General features: G+C 40.5%; 1 protein-coding gene across 1 annotated transcript; it reads right to left on the bottom strand.

The window, feature by feature from the left end:
• Window positions 1–292: 292 nt before the first annotated feature.
• LOC135518625 (cytosolic purine 5'-nucleotidase-like) lies at window positions 293–12,949 on the bottom strand. The gene is made up of 18 exons (XM_064943781.1): window positions 12,779–12,949; window positions 10,525–10,598; window positions 9,029–9,146; window positions 8,371–8,466; window positions 6,383–6,474; window positions 6,227–6,284; window positions 5,992–6,085; window positions 5,825–5,878; window positions 5,535–5,618; window positions 5,282–5,323; window positions 5,081–5,182; window positions 4,042–4,108; window positions 2,579–2,749; window positions 2,375–2,426; window positions 2,213–2,273; window positions 1,573–1,749; window positions 1,363–1,458; window positions 293–1,193 (listed from the first exon to the last, which is right to left on the bottom strand). Exons 1-18 carry the CDS (start codon window positions 12,934–12,936, stop codon window positions 1,152–1,154), a joined length of 1,638 nt encoding a protein of 545 aa, XP_064799853.1. The 5' UTR covers window positions 12,937–12,949; the 3' UTR covers window positions 293–1,151.
• Between the last annotated feature and the right edge of the window lie 5,599 nt (window positions 12,950–18,548).

The raw sequence follows: 18,548 nt of genomic DNA, 5'->3' as shown, positions 1-18,548 counted from the left end.
TATTAAAATTGTCAACGATCAGGCGAGAGGCAACGAAAAAAACATCCATTTGGCCAGTAGCACACGCTTGCACCTCAATATGACTGTAGCCTATTTGAACACTCAATATTTGTGTCATTCGATTTTAATTCTGTTACATGATCCACTTCACATTTCAATGAACCAATGCTTTCGATGATAAAGGGGTTTTAATCCCTCTTATTTTGAATGTGGAAGAAACATTATGAACCTACAGTATAGCCTTCCAAGTTTCGATGATAAAAATTACATCCCACCCATAGGTTTGCATACAGTGCAGTTGGCTGCAAGCGTTTTGCACAGAACAGCGATTTGATGCCATCCAATGGGCAGAGAGCGTACATACACCTCAATAACCTTGTTCGTTACACTCAAATGAATGTTAAAATGCTGTAATTTTGTTTCACAGTTATAGAAAGGATACATGTTTTGGACTCCTTACTTTTATTTGATCTATGAATGTTTAGGACTAACAGGTAATTACATGGTCCCCATAGACTAGGTTAGGATTCTAAAAATAAAATAGGGTATGCTGCGACGAGTAGCCAACAAGATAAGTAAATAGTTGTTATACTGTATGTAATAATTGTCATAAATCCATCTAACCTTGGACTTGGATATCCACCAAACAAGCATATCCACCACAAAGGAGCTAGCTACATCCTTATTGAACATAGGCTGATGAGCCAACCTGCATAATAATTCACCACAAACGAGTAGCATTTCATAAATGGTCACTGAACATGTTTCAGTTTACATGCTCACTGAAGTTAATATACATTTGCACAGGGAAAAAAAATCAGTATTGCATATAGGACGTGTAAAAGTAGTGTAGCTAAATAGATACATAAAAAATACATATATAATTAAGACAAATATTCACTTATATACATCAACCTAGAATCAGTGTCTATCCAAATGGTCTTTTCCCTAACCCTTGGCAATCTGATCACATGGGGAAAATGCAGGGGTAATTGATGAAAAACGAGTTATAAAACTGTATTCCAGCAGGTGGCGCTATATTTGTCATATTGTGCCAAAGAAATATCCAGTCCAAAAAACACACACTTTTTTTTTTTGATCTGGAGGAACAGTCATGTCAAAACGGAATAATTGTTTTGTCAAATACATCCTCACGTGTCTTTCAGTTCCGCTGTGTTATCCTCACTCGCCCTCTGTAAGAAAATAAAAGTTATATTTTAAAATAAATATGGACTAAAGAGATAGTCTTGCTTTAAGTCCTAAAAAAGTATGTCTATTTTAACAGATAAATAAAGTGTTAATTTAAACAGAAAATGCAACATTTGTAAATAACAGATAGCTGTGTCGGTATGAGTGACAAACCTTGGCTTCGGCTATCTTCTGGATTTGATCCAGAACAGAGAACTCAGGTGAAGGGAAGTCAAGGGGGTGATTATCCCCCGAGGACTCATGGGGCATCTGGACAACATCAGGAAGAAATGTTTTTGTCATGGTCATTTCAGCAAGAGATTTTATGCAAGAAGAGATGCATGTCCTTGTTATTATCACAGGGATATCTGAGGTGGGACTCACCAGGACAGGTGGGGCTCTGAACAGGTAACTGAAGGGGTAGTGGAGCAGGTTGATGCAGGTGGAAGAGTACAGGTCTGCGTAACGCATGAGTTGGCTGGCAAACAGAGTCTGTCTGGAGCCACTCCGCAGCAGGCTGCCCATCTGCCCATAGGACAGATCCATCCTATAGGTCACCACCTGTAAAACACAAGGCGACGTACCCCACATTAAAAAATACTACAGTTTACTATAGAATACTGCAGTACTTACTACATAATTCTGTAGTAAACTATAGTATACTTAAGCAATAAGGTACTGTGGGGTGTGGTATATTGGCCATATACAACACATATACAATACCTTATTACTTAAGTATACTTTAGTCATATACCTTATTTCTCTAGTATTGATGCCCTCAAGGAGAAAGCCTCCACTTCTATGTTCAAGATAATAAAATCAAGATAAAACTAAAACAGTATAATAAATACTACAATAAGGTCTGCAAAAACACCACAGTAAATACTATTATTAAATCAGTTTTTTTCTGTCAGAGGCTACAACAAAAATGTGTGCTGTTAGGGGTACTCGAGAACTGGAGTTGGGAACCACTGTATTAGAACATTTCTCAGAGAGGGATTATGTGTCAGTGGGCATGGTTTACCTTCATCCGGGTCTGAATGGCAGTGATGTCTGGGCACTCTCTACAGCTACTGTCCAGGTGCCTAAGGAGAGAGGGCAGTCAGATTGACAACATCATGCACAGCTCTGTCAAGTGAAATAGTAGGCGAGTGTCACTCATAAAACAAAAGAAATGCCCACTCACTTGTACAACTCAGCTAAAAATATATCAAGATGCTTCAGCTCTTCAAAAAGATCTTGAGGAAAAAGAGACACTCGTCAAAATGGTGTCCAAGATTACATTACCTAAGGTATGTAAAGGGGCCACGTTATGTGTGTGGTATATGACAGGTCAGTTTTAGGGTCACTGTGAGGTCATGAAGAGGAGGTTGACCATGTTTGTACTCACGGTTCTTCTCTGTCCACACCTGCAGCTCTTTGGCCAGCTCAGGCACCACCAGGAAGGTCTTCCAACCTTGCCTCTTCTTAGACTTTAGGATGTCCCCAAAGATGTGGTCACCCACATAGAGAATGTCCTTCCCCTTCACATCCAGCAGTTCACATACAATGTCTGAGGAGCCTGCAGGGAGGAGAGACCGATAAAAGAGGATGGAAAGTTGAGATGTGACACCCACTGATATGACTCCCACTGAAACCAAGATGGGTGAAACTCACTATTCCTCTCTCAATTTAATACCATCTTAATCCCTTTCTCCTAACATATAGAATATGTTACCTTTTTTGATGATAATATCCCAGCTAAGTTTTGGTTGTTTGGAAGTTGGGGGAATGTATGTTTTTGGTTTCTTATTGGTTCTGGGAATGAAGCCATATGTTTCCTGACTGGTAAAATTCTGATAACGGAAGGGAAAACTTTGCCTGTTCTGGAAACATACATGTTTAGAACGTTTTACTATGGTTCCCTGAAAGTTTTCCTGGGAGGTTTTAGTAATGTTCTGAAAATGGAAATTATAGGTTATATGAAGTTAATTAAATAACATTCTGAGAACATGTTTCAATAAGACTGCTAGCTTAGTTTTGGTTAACTGTTTTGAACGCCAGAACAGATAGGCATTAATCATACAAACACATTTCTTTTTAATTGTGGCACGGTGCCAGTCAGATTCAAACCTATGATCTTCTGTTCTCTATCCATGTAATTAGTCCACTGTGCCACCAGGATTGAACTAGCATGCCCTGTTTGTTTTACACATACAAAGCTGGCCATTTTAGTCTACACAAACAGACCCCATTTCAAAAGAAAATAAACACTCATTAAGCCAATTAGTAGGCGTGGCCAATACACTTGAGCACACTTAAGATAGAGTTTTATTGATGCTGAAAACAGAATGTATATGTTTTTAAATACATTCTTAGAACATTCTCTGTACATTAGTAAAGTTTTCTTGTGTTTTTTTTATGGAAAGTTTTCTTAACATTCTCAGAACAATTTGAGAATATGACTTTAAATAGAACCATGAGAAAACCTGTAGGAAATGTTATGCTGAAGTACTGAAATTCCCACAGAAGAGCGTTGTTTCTTAACGTTCTCGTAACTATTTGAGAACATTCCCAATGTCAAACCAGTTGGAGAACGTTCCTAGAACATTACCAACATTTAAATGACATGTAACCATGTTTTAACTTTTAGGAAACGTTCTGTTAAAGTAATGAAATACCAAGAAAATCATGTTTTTTGTCAAGTTTCTTAAATGTGCTGAGAATGTTCCAAAGCCAATCAACTATCCTGCACCATTCCCAGAAAGTTGTGGAAAGGTTGTATGGAAAATAACCATAGGACAACCATGCTCTCACCAACCTCTAAGAAACATTTTGTTATGTGCTAGCTAGGATTAACATTTGAATTCTTACCGCCAGAGTAGACAGTTCCATGCTGGAGGTCTCCAGTGTATGTTCCAATACGGAGCTTCCCTGTGTTCTATGTTGGATAGATATGAACAGAGCCATGTATTTAGAGAGTTGTGCCAATGTGGTTTCTGCATTATGAAGCATTTACAGTGCCTTCAGAAAGTGTACACACCCTTGACTTTTCCCAAATTTTGTTGTGTTAAAACCTGAATTTTAAATGGATTTTTCCCCCCACTAAACACAATACCCCATAATGTCAAAGTGGAATTATGTTTTTAGAAAGTTTTACAAATTAATAAAACATGTAAGCTGAAATGTCTTGAGTCAATAAGTAGTCAACTCCTTTGTTATGGCAACCCATACGTTCAGGAGTAAAAATTGCTTAACAAGTCACATAATAAGTTACATGGACTCTGTGTGCAATAATAGTGTTTAACAGGTTTTTTCAATGACTACCTCATCTCCATTCCCCACACATACAATTATCTGTAAGGTCCCACAGACGAGCATTGAATATAAAACACAGATTCAACCACAAAGACCAGGGAGGTTTTCTAATGCCTTACAAAGAAAGGAAACTATTTGGAGAAGAGTAAAAAAAATACATTGAATATCCCTTTGAGCATGGTAAAGTTATTAATTACACTTTGGATGGGGTATCAATACACCCAGTCACTACAAAGATACAGGCGTCCTTTTTTTTAAATGATTATTTATTTTTTTTACAATTAAATCCATTTTAATCTCACTTCGTAACACAACAAAATGTGGAAAAATTCAAGGGGTGTGAATACTTCTGAAGGCACTGTACATGACACTCAACATTCTATGGCAGCCATGTTAGCTCTCCATTAACATTACATGGGGAATATTTAAACAATGCTATATAACTGAATGTATAGAATAATAACAATATACACAATTCTAAAAACTGGCATAACTCTAAATATATAGCTCTGGATTAGAACATTAATCTAACTGCTAGGTGTGTTAAAGGATATTTTCTATACAAACCATGTGATGATGAGTGAAAGGTTCTTACCGTGTCCACTTGTCTCAGCACAGTTCCCTCAGCAAAGAACAGTGGCTTCCTGGTATCCACGACGACAAGGTCAAAGAAGGCTCGCCACGTTTTTTTGGGGTACTTAAGAAAAAATATATTGAAATGTTGATTAAAATGAATGGTAATTTTTTTCCCCAAAACTCTTTTCCTTCATTTGAAACTGGAGACACCTGGACTAACCTTGGCACCTGGTGGAGTTTCAAGCAAGTATTTCATGATAGCCTAGGAAAAAGAACAAAGACACATCATTTGTATAAAAGTGAATAGAATGTATTGTATAGAATGGACATCATGTATTGTATAGAATGGACGTCATGTATTGTATAGAATGGACATCATGTATTGTATAGAATGGACATCATGTATTGTATAGAATGGACATCATGTATTGTATAGAATGGACATCATGTACCATGCAACATTGACAACTGACCTCCGTGTAGTTGTAATCACTGTTGGTCGCCAGGAACACTTTGGCCACCTCCTTAATACGAGTCAGGAGAACAGGCAAGTTTAGCTATCGAGAAGAAGAGAAAGGGAGAGGGTCAATTCCTCTGGATAGAGAACGTTTAGGTAATCTCAGAGACTTGTTGAACGTCACTAATTAACTGAGGTATCATCTCGTAAATTATGTCCAAAACACTTAGTCAATATACTGTATCCAGAAAAGGTATCCAATATGGAACAGCAATTAAGGGAGGTTTCAAAGTTATTTTCACTCACGTCTCTGACGACATATTTATCCAAATTCCTCAGAGTGCTTTCCTTCAGACTGCCCTACATGACAACATGGAGAGAGTCAGTCTACACAAAGGCACAGACAGTAATGTTTCATAATGTGTGAGTACGTGTGTCGGGATGGGGTGGCGTATGTACTGTATAATGCTGACCGTATCATGAACATAGTCCATTGCATCTCGAACATCCTGGAACATGCTTCTGAAGGACATGAACAAGTCACCATGTTTGAAGCCTTTCTGGCAGCTAAAAAAAAAAAAAAAAAAGTACAGAAACTACAGTCACATTATTCACTTATGTTTTATGATTTACTATTCTCACAGCTGTAGAGGGGGGAAAAAAGAGTCGGCAACGAGAAAAGGGAGGAGGATAATAGAGTCCACCCACTTTTCGTATCTGCTGCATCTGGTGAAGAGGTCCACAAGGCAACCATCCAGATACGTCTCTGTGGGAGGAGCAGGAGGGCGTTACAAAGCCATTCTACTTTACTTTATTTGCAGCATGATTGTACAGAACTACACAAAATAACACTGTTGTTGCTACCTGAAAGGTTGAAGAGAGTATTGAGGATATAGAAGCGGTCAGTGTTGCCTCTCTGAATGAAGTTGTTGGGGTAGTAGTCTTGGATCTTGTCCCTGTAGAGAAGGAAAGTATGTGTACAACTAGCAAATTAAGGAGTAGCCACAGGTTCATATAAAGACGTGTAAACATGATAAAAACATGCATACTGTGTAGTAGAACCTCATTAAGTAAGCTGGTCTGACAACCTCCCCAATAACACACTAAACAGCTACTATTGGAGCATTTCTGGATGATGAGTCATTCAGAGAGCACCCACTGAACAAGAGGATAACAAGATAACAGACAGAGTGTGCGTATCCCACCAGCACCAGCACTATCAACATCACAAGACCTCTCTTTTTGGAGTCTCTTGACTATGACGTTCAGCTAGAGCTGGAGAAACATCCACTGGCCTTCTCCACTGAAGCAACACTGTAGTCTGCCTTTCTGTAAGAGTATGAGGCAAGGATCCAGTGGCGATTGAGTGGATTTGAACTGGAACAGGAGCTTCTTGATAGCTCAGCTGTTGGTAGGGGATCCCAAAGACATCTAAATCCTGTTATGTGAATGGAAGATGGGCACTATGTACATGTCCAGCTGAAGTATAATCAATGTCGTCTTTCATGATAAAAAAAAACTAAATACACATAGTCCTACATAAGGCTCACAATAACCCAAAGTTTAACTCATAAGGAACTCACGTAATCATGCAATAACACACATGTAAACACATACAGACATTCATTCGCAAATCCCACAGCACCAGGTGGTGGATATAAATATACTTTTTAATATGTGAGCTGGTTATATCACCATTGTAAGCCAATGGATGAATAAAGAATTCCAAATAGTGCTGCTATATCTACATCCAACTAATGTTCAGAAAAAACTTAACATTCCTGCACACCTTGTGGAGTATCATGTTAGCTGTGAAACAAGTTTTAGGGGATATTTTGCATTCATTTCTCAGTCCTCCATGAAACAACCAGGAACATGGGGGCTGTTTTATGTTGTAAGCTGAATATATTGGCAGTATGTAGGCCTACTGAGACAGATGCTCACAGTTGGATCTGACCAAGGTCAGGATCAGGCTCCCTTGGTCTCCAACATCCTCAGTTCTCAGGTAGAGCAGGGCAACCCACAACCTATCCCCCTGTCACCTCATAGCCTAGTTTCTCAGTCAATCCATCTCCTGTACCCTCAAGATAAAAACAACTCCTTCATACAGCTGCAATATATAGCCTACACACAGGTAGTGTATTCTGCTTCTTCTTTGAAATGTAACCAGCGGAGAATTACAAAATTCAGTGGATTCAGATTGATAAGATGTGTATAATATATTGGTCTTTCAGAAAACATGGTATTTTAAATGAGACATATCAAAATAGTCACATATTGACCTTGTGGTTTTCTGTGACCATGCTCTTTTGATGTTTGACAGAAGAACTGTTTCACCTTGATGACCCACTGTTTAGACATGCCCGATTTGCTGTGTGTGTGTGTGTGTGTGTGTGTGTGTGTGTGTGTGTGTGTGTGTGTGTGTGTGTGTGTGTGTGTGTGTCATTCCCCTGTTCTCCTGCTTAGAAGACTTTGCAAAGTGGTTGTGCAGATGTGCCCTCAGTGACCGTGTTGACCCAAGGACATCCTGTTACAGAATTACAAACAGTATACTCACAAAAACACACACCAGTCTTGTATAACTAACTTTGTGGGGGTCACACAATTCAGTCCCTATTTTCCCTAACCTAACCCTTATCTGAAAACCTAACCTTAACCCTAAACCTAACTCTAGCTCCTAACCCTAACACTAATTCTAACCCTAAACCCTCTAGAAATAGCATTTGACCTTGTGGGGACTAATACAATGTCCCCAGTTGGTCAAATTTTTGTTTACTATTCATGTATAATGAAACACGTCCACATGCGTACACACACACAAACTATTGTATTTCCTGTGATGTATCACTCACCTTTTTAGAAAGGTGAAACCATGACTGCACAGCAGAATGTTTCCATTGGAGTCCACCTTCAGCAAGTTACCATACATTGTGTCAAACACCAGGCCGCTAAGGAGGGAGGAGAGATTGGGATGAAAAGGAGGAAGAGAGAGCCAGGGGTGAATATGGTTATGCAGAGACGAGCAGAGAGAGGAATGGATGGGAGAGGGATAGATGATATCTTTTAGATTTGTGGCTGCTCTTGATAGTATCAGCAGGTTACTTTTTATTTCTGCTCTATTTTGACCAATCTTGTTATTCTACTGTTACCAGGCCTTTGGGGTAACTATCCCTGCAGGAGGTCTCTATCTGCTGATGAAGTGATAAAATGTCAGATGTTTCTCCAGCATAGTGTCCCCCTGGGGCAAGGATACAGAAAATAGAATGCACAGAGCAACAAATGACTTGAAAAAGAGTGGTTAGGGGTCATTTCATAAGTCGAGTCCCATGAAGAGCCCCATCCTAACTAACCATGCTTTGCGTCAACACAATGCTAAGGAGCTCTATTTCATGTAGAACAGAAGAAAAAAACATTTGTGAGTAAAGGGTCATGTTATGTATTACCAAACTGATCATGTAAAAATAAACAGTATGCAAATGTGTGTGGGATCAACAGGAAGAGAGAACTCACCGTGTGGGGAAGGTAGGGTCGTAGGTGTAATGTAGTAGCTCATGGGGATAGCCTATAGACACCAGCCTGTCTCTGAGCAGCTCAAAGCCCAGGTCCTCGTAGTCAGGAGACTTGTACTCTACACACACAGGACACATGAACAATCAGTACTCATCAATGAAAATGTAACAATGTTGCTATCCTCATATACTGTTCAATAGTTCTGAGCGGTATACTGTAGGATCAAGATAACATGCCTAAATATTTTGAAATAACTTTTTTTTTTTTTTTTTTTAAAGGATAAGCTTGAAATTGGCATAGTCTAACAAACAAAAACAAAATTAACTTTAGCTTTCTTAATGAATCAGGAAATCTATTTTTTTCTGGTTGTTTAGGCTAACTCATTAATCTTGCTTTGTAGTGTACCCCCCTGATTGCACACATTAAAGACATACATTTTCAGATTTTCTCCAAATGTCTGCCTTTTTTGGCCCTATACCAGTACAATCACATTTTCTCTTTGTTGGAGTAGGTCTACTGGGCTACTATACCGAACAACAATATAAACACGACATGCAATAATTTTAAAGATTTTACTGAGTTACAGTTCATATGAGGAAATCAGTCTATTGAATTAAATTCATTAGGCCCTAATCTATGGATGACTGGGAATACAGATATGTATCTGTTGGTCACAGATACCTTAAAAACAAATAGGGGTGTGGATCAGAAAACCAGTGAGTATCTGGTGGGACCACCATTCACGTCATGCAAAGGGACACATCTCCTTCGTTGATCAGTTGATCAGGCTGTTGATTGTGGCCTGTAGAATGTTGTCCCACTCCTCTTCAATGGCTGTGTGAAGTTGCTGGATATTGGCGGGAACTGGAACACTCTGTCGTACACATCTGGATCGATGTGTACGACACACCACTCTTTGCAAAAAAAATGCAATTGTGTTCGCTGTCCGTAGCTTATGCCTGCCTGTACAATAACTCCACCACTGGAATTCTGTTCACAACATTGACATCAGCAAACAGCTCGCTCACACGACGCTATACACATGGTCTGAGGTTGTAAGACCGGTTGGACGTACTGCCAAATTCTCTAAAACGATGTTGGAGGCGGCGTATGGTAGAGAAATTAACATTCAATTCTCTGGCAACAGCTCTGGTGGAAATTTCTGCAGTCAGCATGCAAATTGCACGCTCCCTCAAAACTTGAGACATCTGTGGCATTGTGTTGTGACAAAATTGCACATTTTAGAGTGGCCTTTTATTTTCCTCAGCACAAGGTGCACCTGTGTAATGATCATGCTGTTTAATCAGGTTCTTGATATGTCACACATGTCAGGTGGATGGATTATCTTGGTAAAAGAGAAATGCTCACTAACAGGGATTTAAACAAATTTGTGCATTTGAGAGAAATAAGCATTTTGTGCGTATGGAACATTTCTGGGATCTTTTATTTCAGCTTATGAAACACTTTATATTTTTGTTCAGTATAGATGAACCTACCTGCCAGAGTGTAGTCCATGTCAAAGCCATAGCATTTGATGTTCTCCAATGGTACACTCCTATTGACAAACACCCTGTAATCAAAGGAAAACAGGACAGTTGGAGTTTCTGAAGTGATTATCTGGGAGACAAACAGGGGTCAGTTGAGAAGCAGATCTCAGATGGGCATGTCAAAGCTTTTCAGAAAACCCAATCAGTTTTATAAGAGTATTTAATGGCATGGCTTGAATGTGGCTCCAAATCTGACCTATTGTCTAAGACCAGTTGCTGAAACCTTCAAGAGTAGAACTAATTTTGACAAATTGACTCAACGTCCTTCAAGCCCATGGAAATCAATCAACTTGAGCCCAATGCTGGTCACATTGGGATATGCCTCACCAACTATATTCTTGGGAACCAACCATTAAATGATATCTTATGCTGCACATTCAGCTCGTAGTGGCGTATCGGCTCTATATCCTACTGCACTACATCACATCACCACAGTCCTACTCTTATCAGTTCATTAACATATGTCTTCAAGCCTGCCAACACGAACAGCCACGTCCATCTAGACTCTAGAGGAAAGCTATTTAAGGTGGTCTTTTTTTAGGAGGCTGCAATGGTATTGGCAAGGATTTCCGAGACTTGGCACTGCTTATTTTTTAATGACAGTCACGTACCGTGATTAATGTATCCTGATTCAACTCATTGAGCACACTCTGCATGTGATCAAACTTTGCAGTCGGTGGTGCTGCAGCAGAAATTGTAGTCAGTTCTCTCTAGCCTCTACCACACAGAACTCCACCTAATCATCAGTAACAGGTTTATATTTCAGTAATGGATGGCCTATGTAATAACTAAATCCATATGTTATAACAAAAATATCTTTGGTTCATCAACAATGGAACAAAACTTGGAAACCACAATGAAATGAAATGACAGAATGGGCAACTTCTGAAAATAGATTGCTGTATTCAGAAGAATTACCAAACTAGTTAAAGAGAGATTGCTTTCATATATATCAAATCAGGACTCTGATCAGTTCAGTCATTCACAAGGTAACCACAGAGGGGTTTCCTGTGTCACCAGGTGATATGGAGCCTCTATCAGTGACACCCGGGGAGACAAACCCATCTCCCTCCTGTCAGAGTGGCCTACACCTCACCCCATCCGTCCGTCCGTCCGTCCGTCCCCAGCTCCTGCCAATAGCAGCCAGTTCAAACATATAGGGTAGCTGTTAATAATTCATCTGACAGCTCGTGTTCTAGAAGTGTGTTGCTGAGGAAGCCTCACTTGAGGAAGCCTCACTTGAGCGAACAACAACAGTCACCATGAGCCAACAGTCACCCTGAGCCAGTGGGTGCCTGGGAGGTATGAACAAGGCTACTGATGGAGAATATCTGGTTTGAAGCATGAATAGCGTACACTGACAGTAATCTGTTAAATAATATACCTAACACTTGGCTGATATTGAAGTGTCCCCCCAAGTGTGATTTACACCTGAGTGACTGAGAACCTGCATCAAGGCTAGAAAATACCGAAGATTATTTTCTCTTTTAGACCTCAGCCAAACAACTAGCCTATAATGTGGAAGAAGAACAGAAATGAGTGACTCTTACAATCGAGGACTGAAAGAGAAGGTGTCCCTGACCTCACATACCATTCCTAATCTCCACTCCCATCCACCAATCAGAACAGGTAATGTGAGTCTGACAGATCTCTGGGGCGGCAGGTAGCCGAGTGGTTAGGGTGTTGGGCCAGTAACCGAAAGGTTGCTAGATCGAATCCCCGAGCTGACAAGGTAAAAATCTGTCGTTCTGCCCCCGAACAAGGCAGTTAACCCACTGTTCCTTGGCCGTCATTGTAAATAAGAACTTGTTCTTAACTGACTTGCCTAGTTTTAAAAATAAATCTCTGTGCATTGTCAGAACCTGATACAGCAAAGGTGTTGGATCACTGTAACAAAGCCTATAGGCTACGTTTTCAGTTATAAAATGCTCATGTAAAAAACAGAAAGCACATCTTCTCCAAGTTTTTGAAAATGAAAAATAATAAACTGAGCCAATTAGTGTATGCCCTATGACCTTATGCAAACCTGTATGATATAACCATACCTTGATTGGCCTCTACAGCCTACAGGTTTGTGTCACATTTATACTACAGCATTGCCAGTTTTGTAAGCACTAGTGTAGGATTGGACCCAATACTGAGCTACACATGTCATATCTTTATGGGTGTAATAAATATTATGCTACATCAAATAATAACTCACTTGTGCTGACATTCCATGTTCTTCACCAAGGGCACATCGGGTGAAATGCTCGGGTCTGTATCAGATTTAGTAGGTTGATCTGTCACAATCCGAGTCGGATCCTCCATAGTCGCCGCTGTAAAAGCCTCTCTAGATAGGGGGATAGTGAGATCTGACATGGGTAGCCTAAGTCCTAGCTGTCATCTCACTAGAAGCTTACTAATTGGAGAGGCTTTTAAAGCTCCAAAATACGCAGAACTGTGCGTAAAAGGGTTTCAATACACGTCAGTAAACAGCCACTCCCTTGCTTTAAACTTGGTGGTTCGGTAGTTAAAAGTGGGTGCGGTGGCTCTGGGACCTACTGCATCCTATCTTGTCTATGAATTGGTCAAACTCACAGCGGACTAGAAACTGGCTTAAAAATACCGAGATAATGTAATCAGTCGCACACACGCAGAGAGGAACGTGCGTATGGCTTGAGTTCGCTGATATCACTTCTGCGATATGAGCGAAGCTGGACGATTTTCAAAAAAACAACACAATGAAAGTACTAAAGAAAACAACAATTCGTTTTACATTAGGCCACATACAGCTAACTGCTCAAATAAAAGGAAACACCAACATCGTGTCTTAATAGGTCGTTGGGCCAGCACGAGCCTCCAGAATAGCTTCAATGGGCCTTGGCATAGATTCTACAAGTGTCTGGAACTCTATTGGAGGGGTGAGACCCCATTGTCCCAGGATAAATTCCATAATTTGGTGTTTTGTTGAAGCTCTAGAATCTCCCATAATTTTTCAATTGAGTTGAGATTTCTGGTGGGTGGGTGAGTGACACTCACTCAGAAACACACATACCCCATATGCTCCTTTAAGACCCGTCTTTCAAAGTCACTGAGATTCTTCCAGCCATGGTACCCTCAATAATGGGCAACTGGGCATTTTTATATATGACCCTAAGCAAGATGGGATTTTAATTGCTTAATTAACTCTGTGTGTAAGCACCTGCTTTCAATACACTTTGTATCCCTCATTTGCTCGTGTTTCCTTTATGTTTGCAGTTACCTGTATATCCATAACACTTACCCCCGAATACAGGTGAGAGAGAGAGAGAGAACACATTGAATAATTCTGATAATAATCTTAAACACCACAGTAATGGGAAAAAAATACTATCTCAAAATTAATGTCGTAAATCAGACAGATAAACTGTGTATGGCAGCCCAGACTCACTAATAAGAAACTCAAGGCAAGCTGATTGAATCATTCCCTAAGGGATGTAACTTGTTCATCAGTAAACCACATACAGTATGCTGACTTTAGGAGTGTCAGAGGTAAAACCTCTCCCTCCCTGATTAGCGCCTGTTTGCCTGGGGCCAGAGCCTGATAACGACAGAGACCTGGGCCTGCTCACAATACTAAACACATTTCGTAAAGAGGGCCCAGAGAATTAACAGTTTTATCACACTGTACTCACCATCCCAAAGGTCAAAATTATTGATTTGCCATTGTGCCATTAGACTGGAAATGGCTTGGGTGTGGGGCAAATCTTTAGAGGAGTTTTAACAAATATCATGTTTTAACAGGAAGGACAACGATGCACAAGTCAGACACAATGTCAATGATGATGACAAATGTTCAGAGTTTGGTGGTTGTGCGTGCCTTGATATGATGGGGTTTAATGAGGTAAAGTCTATCCCTCCCCTGAGGATCCCCTGTTGAGATTCACAGGATGCATCCCACCAGTGATCTCCATCATGGTGAGGTTCCTGGCCTCAGACATGTTGTACCACCCAAACACCCCAGACAGCAAACAGTAGTAGTCCAACTTATCCTGTGTATAAACATACTGTGAGTGCATGTGTATGACATCAGCTGCCACAGTCCCACTTAACAAATAAGAGTCCCAATACCTATGTAATTATGGTGTAATTACAATCTAGGTACACCCTGTCACATAATACTTACAGTACCACTGTTATACCTGTTTGTGTATGTGATAAGGTATGAGAGCGAGGTTGATGTGCTCACCACTATGAGGTGGACGAACAGCACCAGCCAACTGAGGGTGCGCCAATGGTGAAGGTTGCTGACTTGAACGACTGGTTGAAGTGGAGAAGGAGGTAAAGATGAGAACTATACTGCAGTAAAGGATCCAGGAGATTTGGATCTGAACAACAAATGACAAACGGTGTGGCTTATTGATGAGCCACTGATGTTGCCACCTATTGTAAAAGATTGATGTAACCCAGTGATAATATATAGGGAAATTCTGTGGCATTATGAATGAATGACATTCATTCATAATGAGCATTGTTCCATTCATGGAAAAGATGTCACCCGTGATGACAGAGCAGTGTGTTGCTTATAAAGTGTGACTTACCTGCAGGTAGAGTAACCCAGAAGACCCTGGGTAACTGCCATGCAGAGGTAATCCCTGAAGAGGAGCAGCCTTTTTCCTGTGCTATCAATGGCGAACGTGCATTAGGATGGCAGATATGGCATCATTGTTTTAGCACTATACATTGAGTTTTTAAACTACGGTGCGCAACATGGTTCCATGTGCCAAAAAATCTGCACAATCAACTGTGAAGCTAAAATTGGGATCATGTATACTATGCAATTGAAAATACAAAAAAGAGCAATGGAAAGCATTTTACAATATGGAAAACTTAGCGAAAAGAGGAATTTGTGTTAAGTGCATGGGGCTGCCATCTGTATGCACCTCTGATATTACCATCACCTGTCATACCAATCAGTGTCAAGTAGTTACGGTAGAAGTTTCACTGTCGACTCCAGATAAATGACACGCCACGGGGTGGGGGGGGGAGGCACGCTTAGTACATATAGCGCCTTTAGAAATTATTCCACATTTTGTTGTGTCACAGCCTGAATTCAAAATGTATAAAAATGAAATGTATTTTGTCACCCATTTACACAAAATACAGCATAATGAAAGTCTTTTTATACATTTCTGTACATTTATTGAAAATAAAATACAGAAATATCTCATTCAGATAAGTATTCACACCCGAGTCAATACATGTTAATTACCTTTGGCAGTCTTCGGAGTAAAAATTCTTCAAGCTCTGTGAAGTTGGTTGTTGAACATTGGCCATTGTCTGTCGGACTGCAGACCAAACAGGATTTTGCCTGTGCTTAGCTCTATTCAGTTCCTTTTTATCAGAAAAAAACTCCCTAGTCCTTGCCGATGACAAGTATACCCATAACATGATGCAGCCACCACCATGTTTGAAATTATGAAGAGTGGTACTCAGTGATGTGCTGTGTTGGATTTGCCCAAAACATAACGCTTCGTATTCAGGACATAAAGTTAATTCCTTTGCCACATTTTTTGCAGTTTTACTTCAGTGCCTTATTGCAAACAGGATGAATGTTTTGGATAACCTTTATTCTGTACAGGCTTCCTTAATTCCACTCTGTCATTTAGGTTAATATTGTGGAATAACTACAATGTTAGTGATCCATCCTCAGTTCTCCTACCACAGCCATTAAACTCTAACTTTTAAAGCCACCTTCGGCCTTATGGGGAAATCCCTGACCGGTTTCCTTGTTCTCTGTACCCTTCTTTGTTAGGCATTGGAAAACCTCCCTGGTCTTCGTGGTTAAATCTCTGTTTGAAAATCACTGCTCGACTGAAAGACCTTACAGATAATTGTATCCTGAACATAATTAGGCTTGCCATAACAAAGGGGTTGAATACTTGACTCAAAACATTTCAGCTTTTCATTTTCTATTAATTTGTAAACATTTCTAAAAACATAATTCCACTTTGACATTATTGGGTATTATGTGTAGGCCAATGACAAAATCTCAATTTAATCCATTTAAAATTCAGGCTGTAACGCAACAAAATGTGGAAAAAGTCAAGGGGTGTGAATACTTTCTGAACGCACCGTAGTTACAGGCTTGATAACATGTAAGCTCTGTCAAACCCCTCCTTTTAAAGGTCAACCAAAACATGAAGAATGGTCATTCTCATTACAGTGCTGATAGTTCATCAATGTTAATATAGGGTTAATTAGGGTTAGTGGTGAGGGATGTGTGAATATAGGACTCACACAGGCCACAGAGGTGGAAATCTCACACAGACCGGTTCCCAAGGCAACATGGCGCAACTGGTGGGTGGGGATCCTTGCCATATGGAACACGTCAAATTAGTAAAGGCACATCTGAAGAGGAGCAGAATGACAAAGTTCATCACTCAGTCAATCAAACTTACTGTATCTAATTGAAAAGAAACGTATGATTCTAGGTAGGCTTTGATCAGAAAATGACATGACCATGCCATTCTACATTTGTATACCCTTTTGCTCACTCTAAACACACTGATCTCATGGATCAACTTCCTGCATCAACTCACAGAATTGAAGGTGACGAGGACGGTGAGGAATTGCCAGCGTAAGGCCTGGTCCCCCACAGTGTGGCTGCGGAACCCCTTCAGGGAGGCGTTCTCCACCAGCATCTCTCCACCTCCACACTGTGGTCTCTGCTGCCCCACAGCCTGCGGGTGGCTACAGAGGGCAAAGGCCAAATAAGATACACAGGTGGAAAAGGACAAAGACAGCTAAGTCAGGCATAATGATAATGATGATTGTGAGGATGACTATGTTAACACTAATTGCAAGTACATTTTTGGTGAGGTGGTTTTCCTTAGGCAACCTGTTACCTGTCCATATTCCTCAGAGAGCTCCACCCAGGTGCTTACTTTTCTCACAGCCCTGTTGGTCGCCCCGGTCCAGCAGCAGGTATCGGGGTGACTCTGGGAGGAGTGGCAGGGTGGCAGGCTAGAGCAGGGCGGTCGCACCACTGAAGCCCAGCAACCACTGTCACCTGTCCTCTGTCCCCAATAACTCACTGCAAGGACAGAAGGCTATCACATGGCATTACATAGTGTTCGTTCACCACATGTTAAACTGATATAAGCATCCCTGACTTAAACACTAGAACCAGACAGCTCACCTGATCCACAGAAGCTGAGGTGGCTACAGACACAAACCACCATTCCTCACAGCCTTTAAAGGGTACATTACATCACCACATTGGGTGGAGACTGAGGCTAACACCTGCAGCACACACTGGAAAGGACAAACCATATCACAGCATAATTCCTCTAGTGAGATATTAAAAGACAGGTATAAAGATGACCTTGTTTTGTGGCCTACAATAAAATAATATCAATTCATAAGATGAAAATCAGCTGACATGCATTAACGCCGTAGAGGAAATGTCCTTTGAGATGATGGTTGGACATGGCCGTTTTGCTCAACAGCATCATCACAGCACTGCCAATGACAAACAGGTTGTTCAGTAACAGGCATCTCTTTTTGGAAAGTGTGGTGGACAAAATCATCATAATCATCATAATTAATGTTCTACAACATCAAATAGTAACCATAGGATAGGATAAGTAATCCTTCTCACCACCCCCCCTTAATGATTTAGATGCACTATTGTAAAGTGGCTGTTCCACTGGATGTCAGAAGGTGAATTCACCAATTTGTAAGTCGCTCTGGATAAGAGCGTCTGCTAAATGACTTAAATGTAAATGTAACCACACCTTCAAATAAACAGAGGCCTCTGGAGGCCCCAGATGCAGATGATGAAGGACCAGATAAGTTACTTCCCACTGCTCTTAGGAGATCCTATGCCGCTGCCGGCATGTGGTGTTCACCAGCTCCTTTATGAACTGCAGTAACACCAAGAGGGTGTCTGTGACGCTATGGAGGTTGGGTCAGTGAAACATTTATGGTTCTCAAACCATTTCTCATTT

The sequence above is a fragment of the Oncorhynchus masou genome, chromosome 28, assembly GCF_036934945.1.
Source record: "Oncorhynchus masou masou isolate Uvic2021 chromosome 28, UVic_Omas_1.1, whole genome shotgun sequence".
NCBI classification, from domain to species: domain Eukaryota; kingdom Metazoa; phylum Chordata; class Actinopteri; order Salmoniformes; family Salmonidae; genus Oncorhynchus; species Oncorhynchus masou.
Note: the sequence above shows the minus strand (reverse complement) of the source record. Positions and strands in the feature narration are given on the sequence as shown.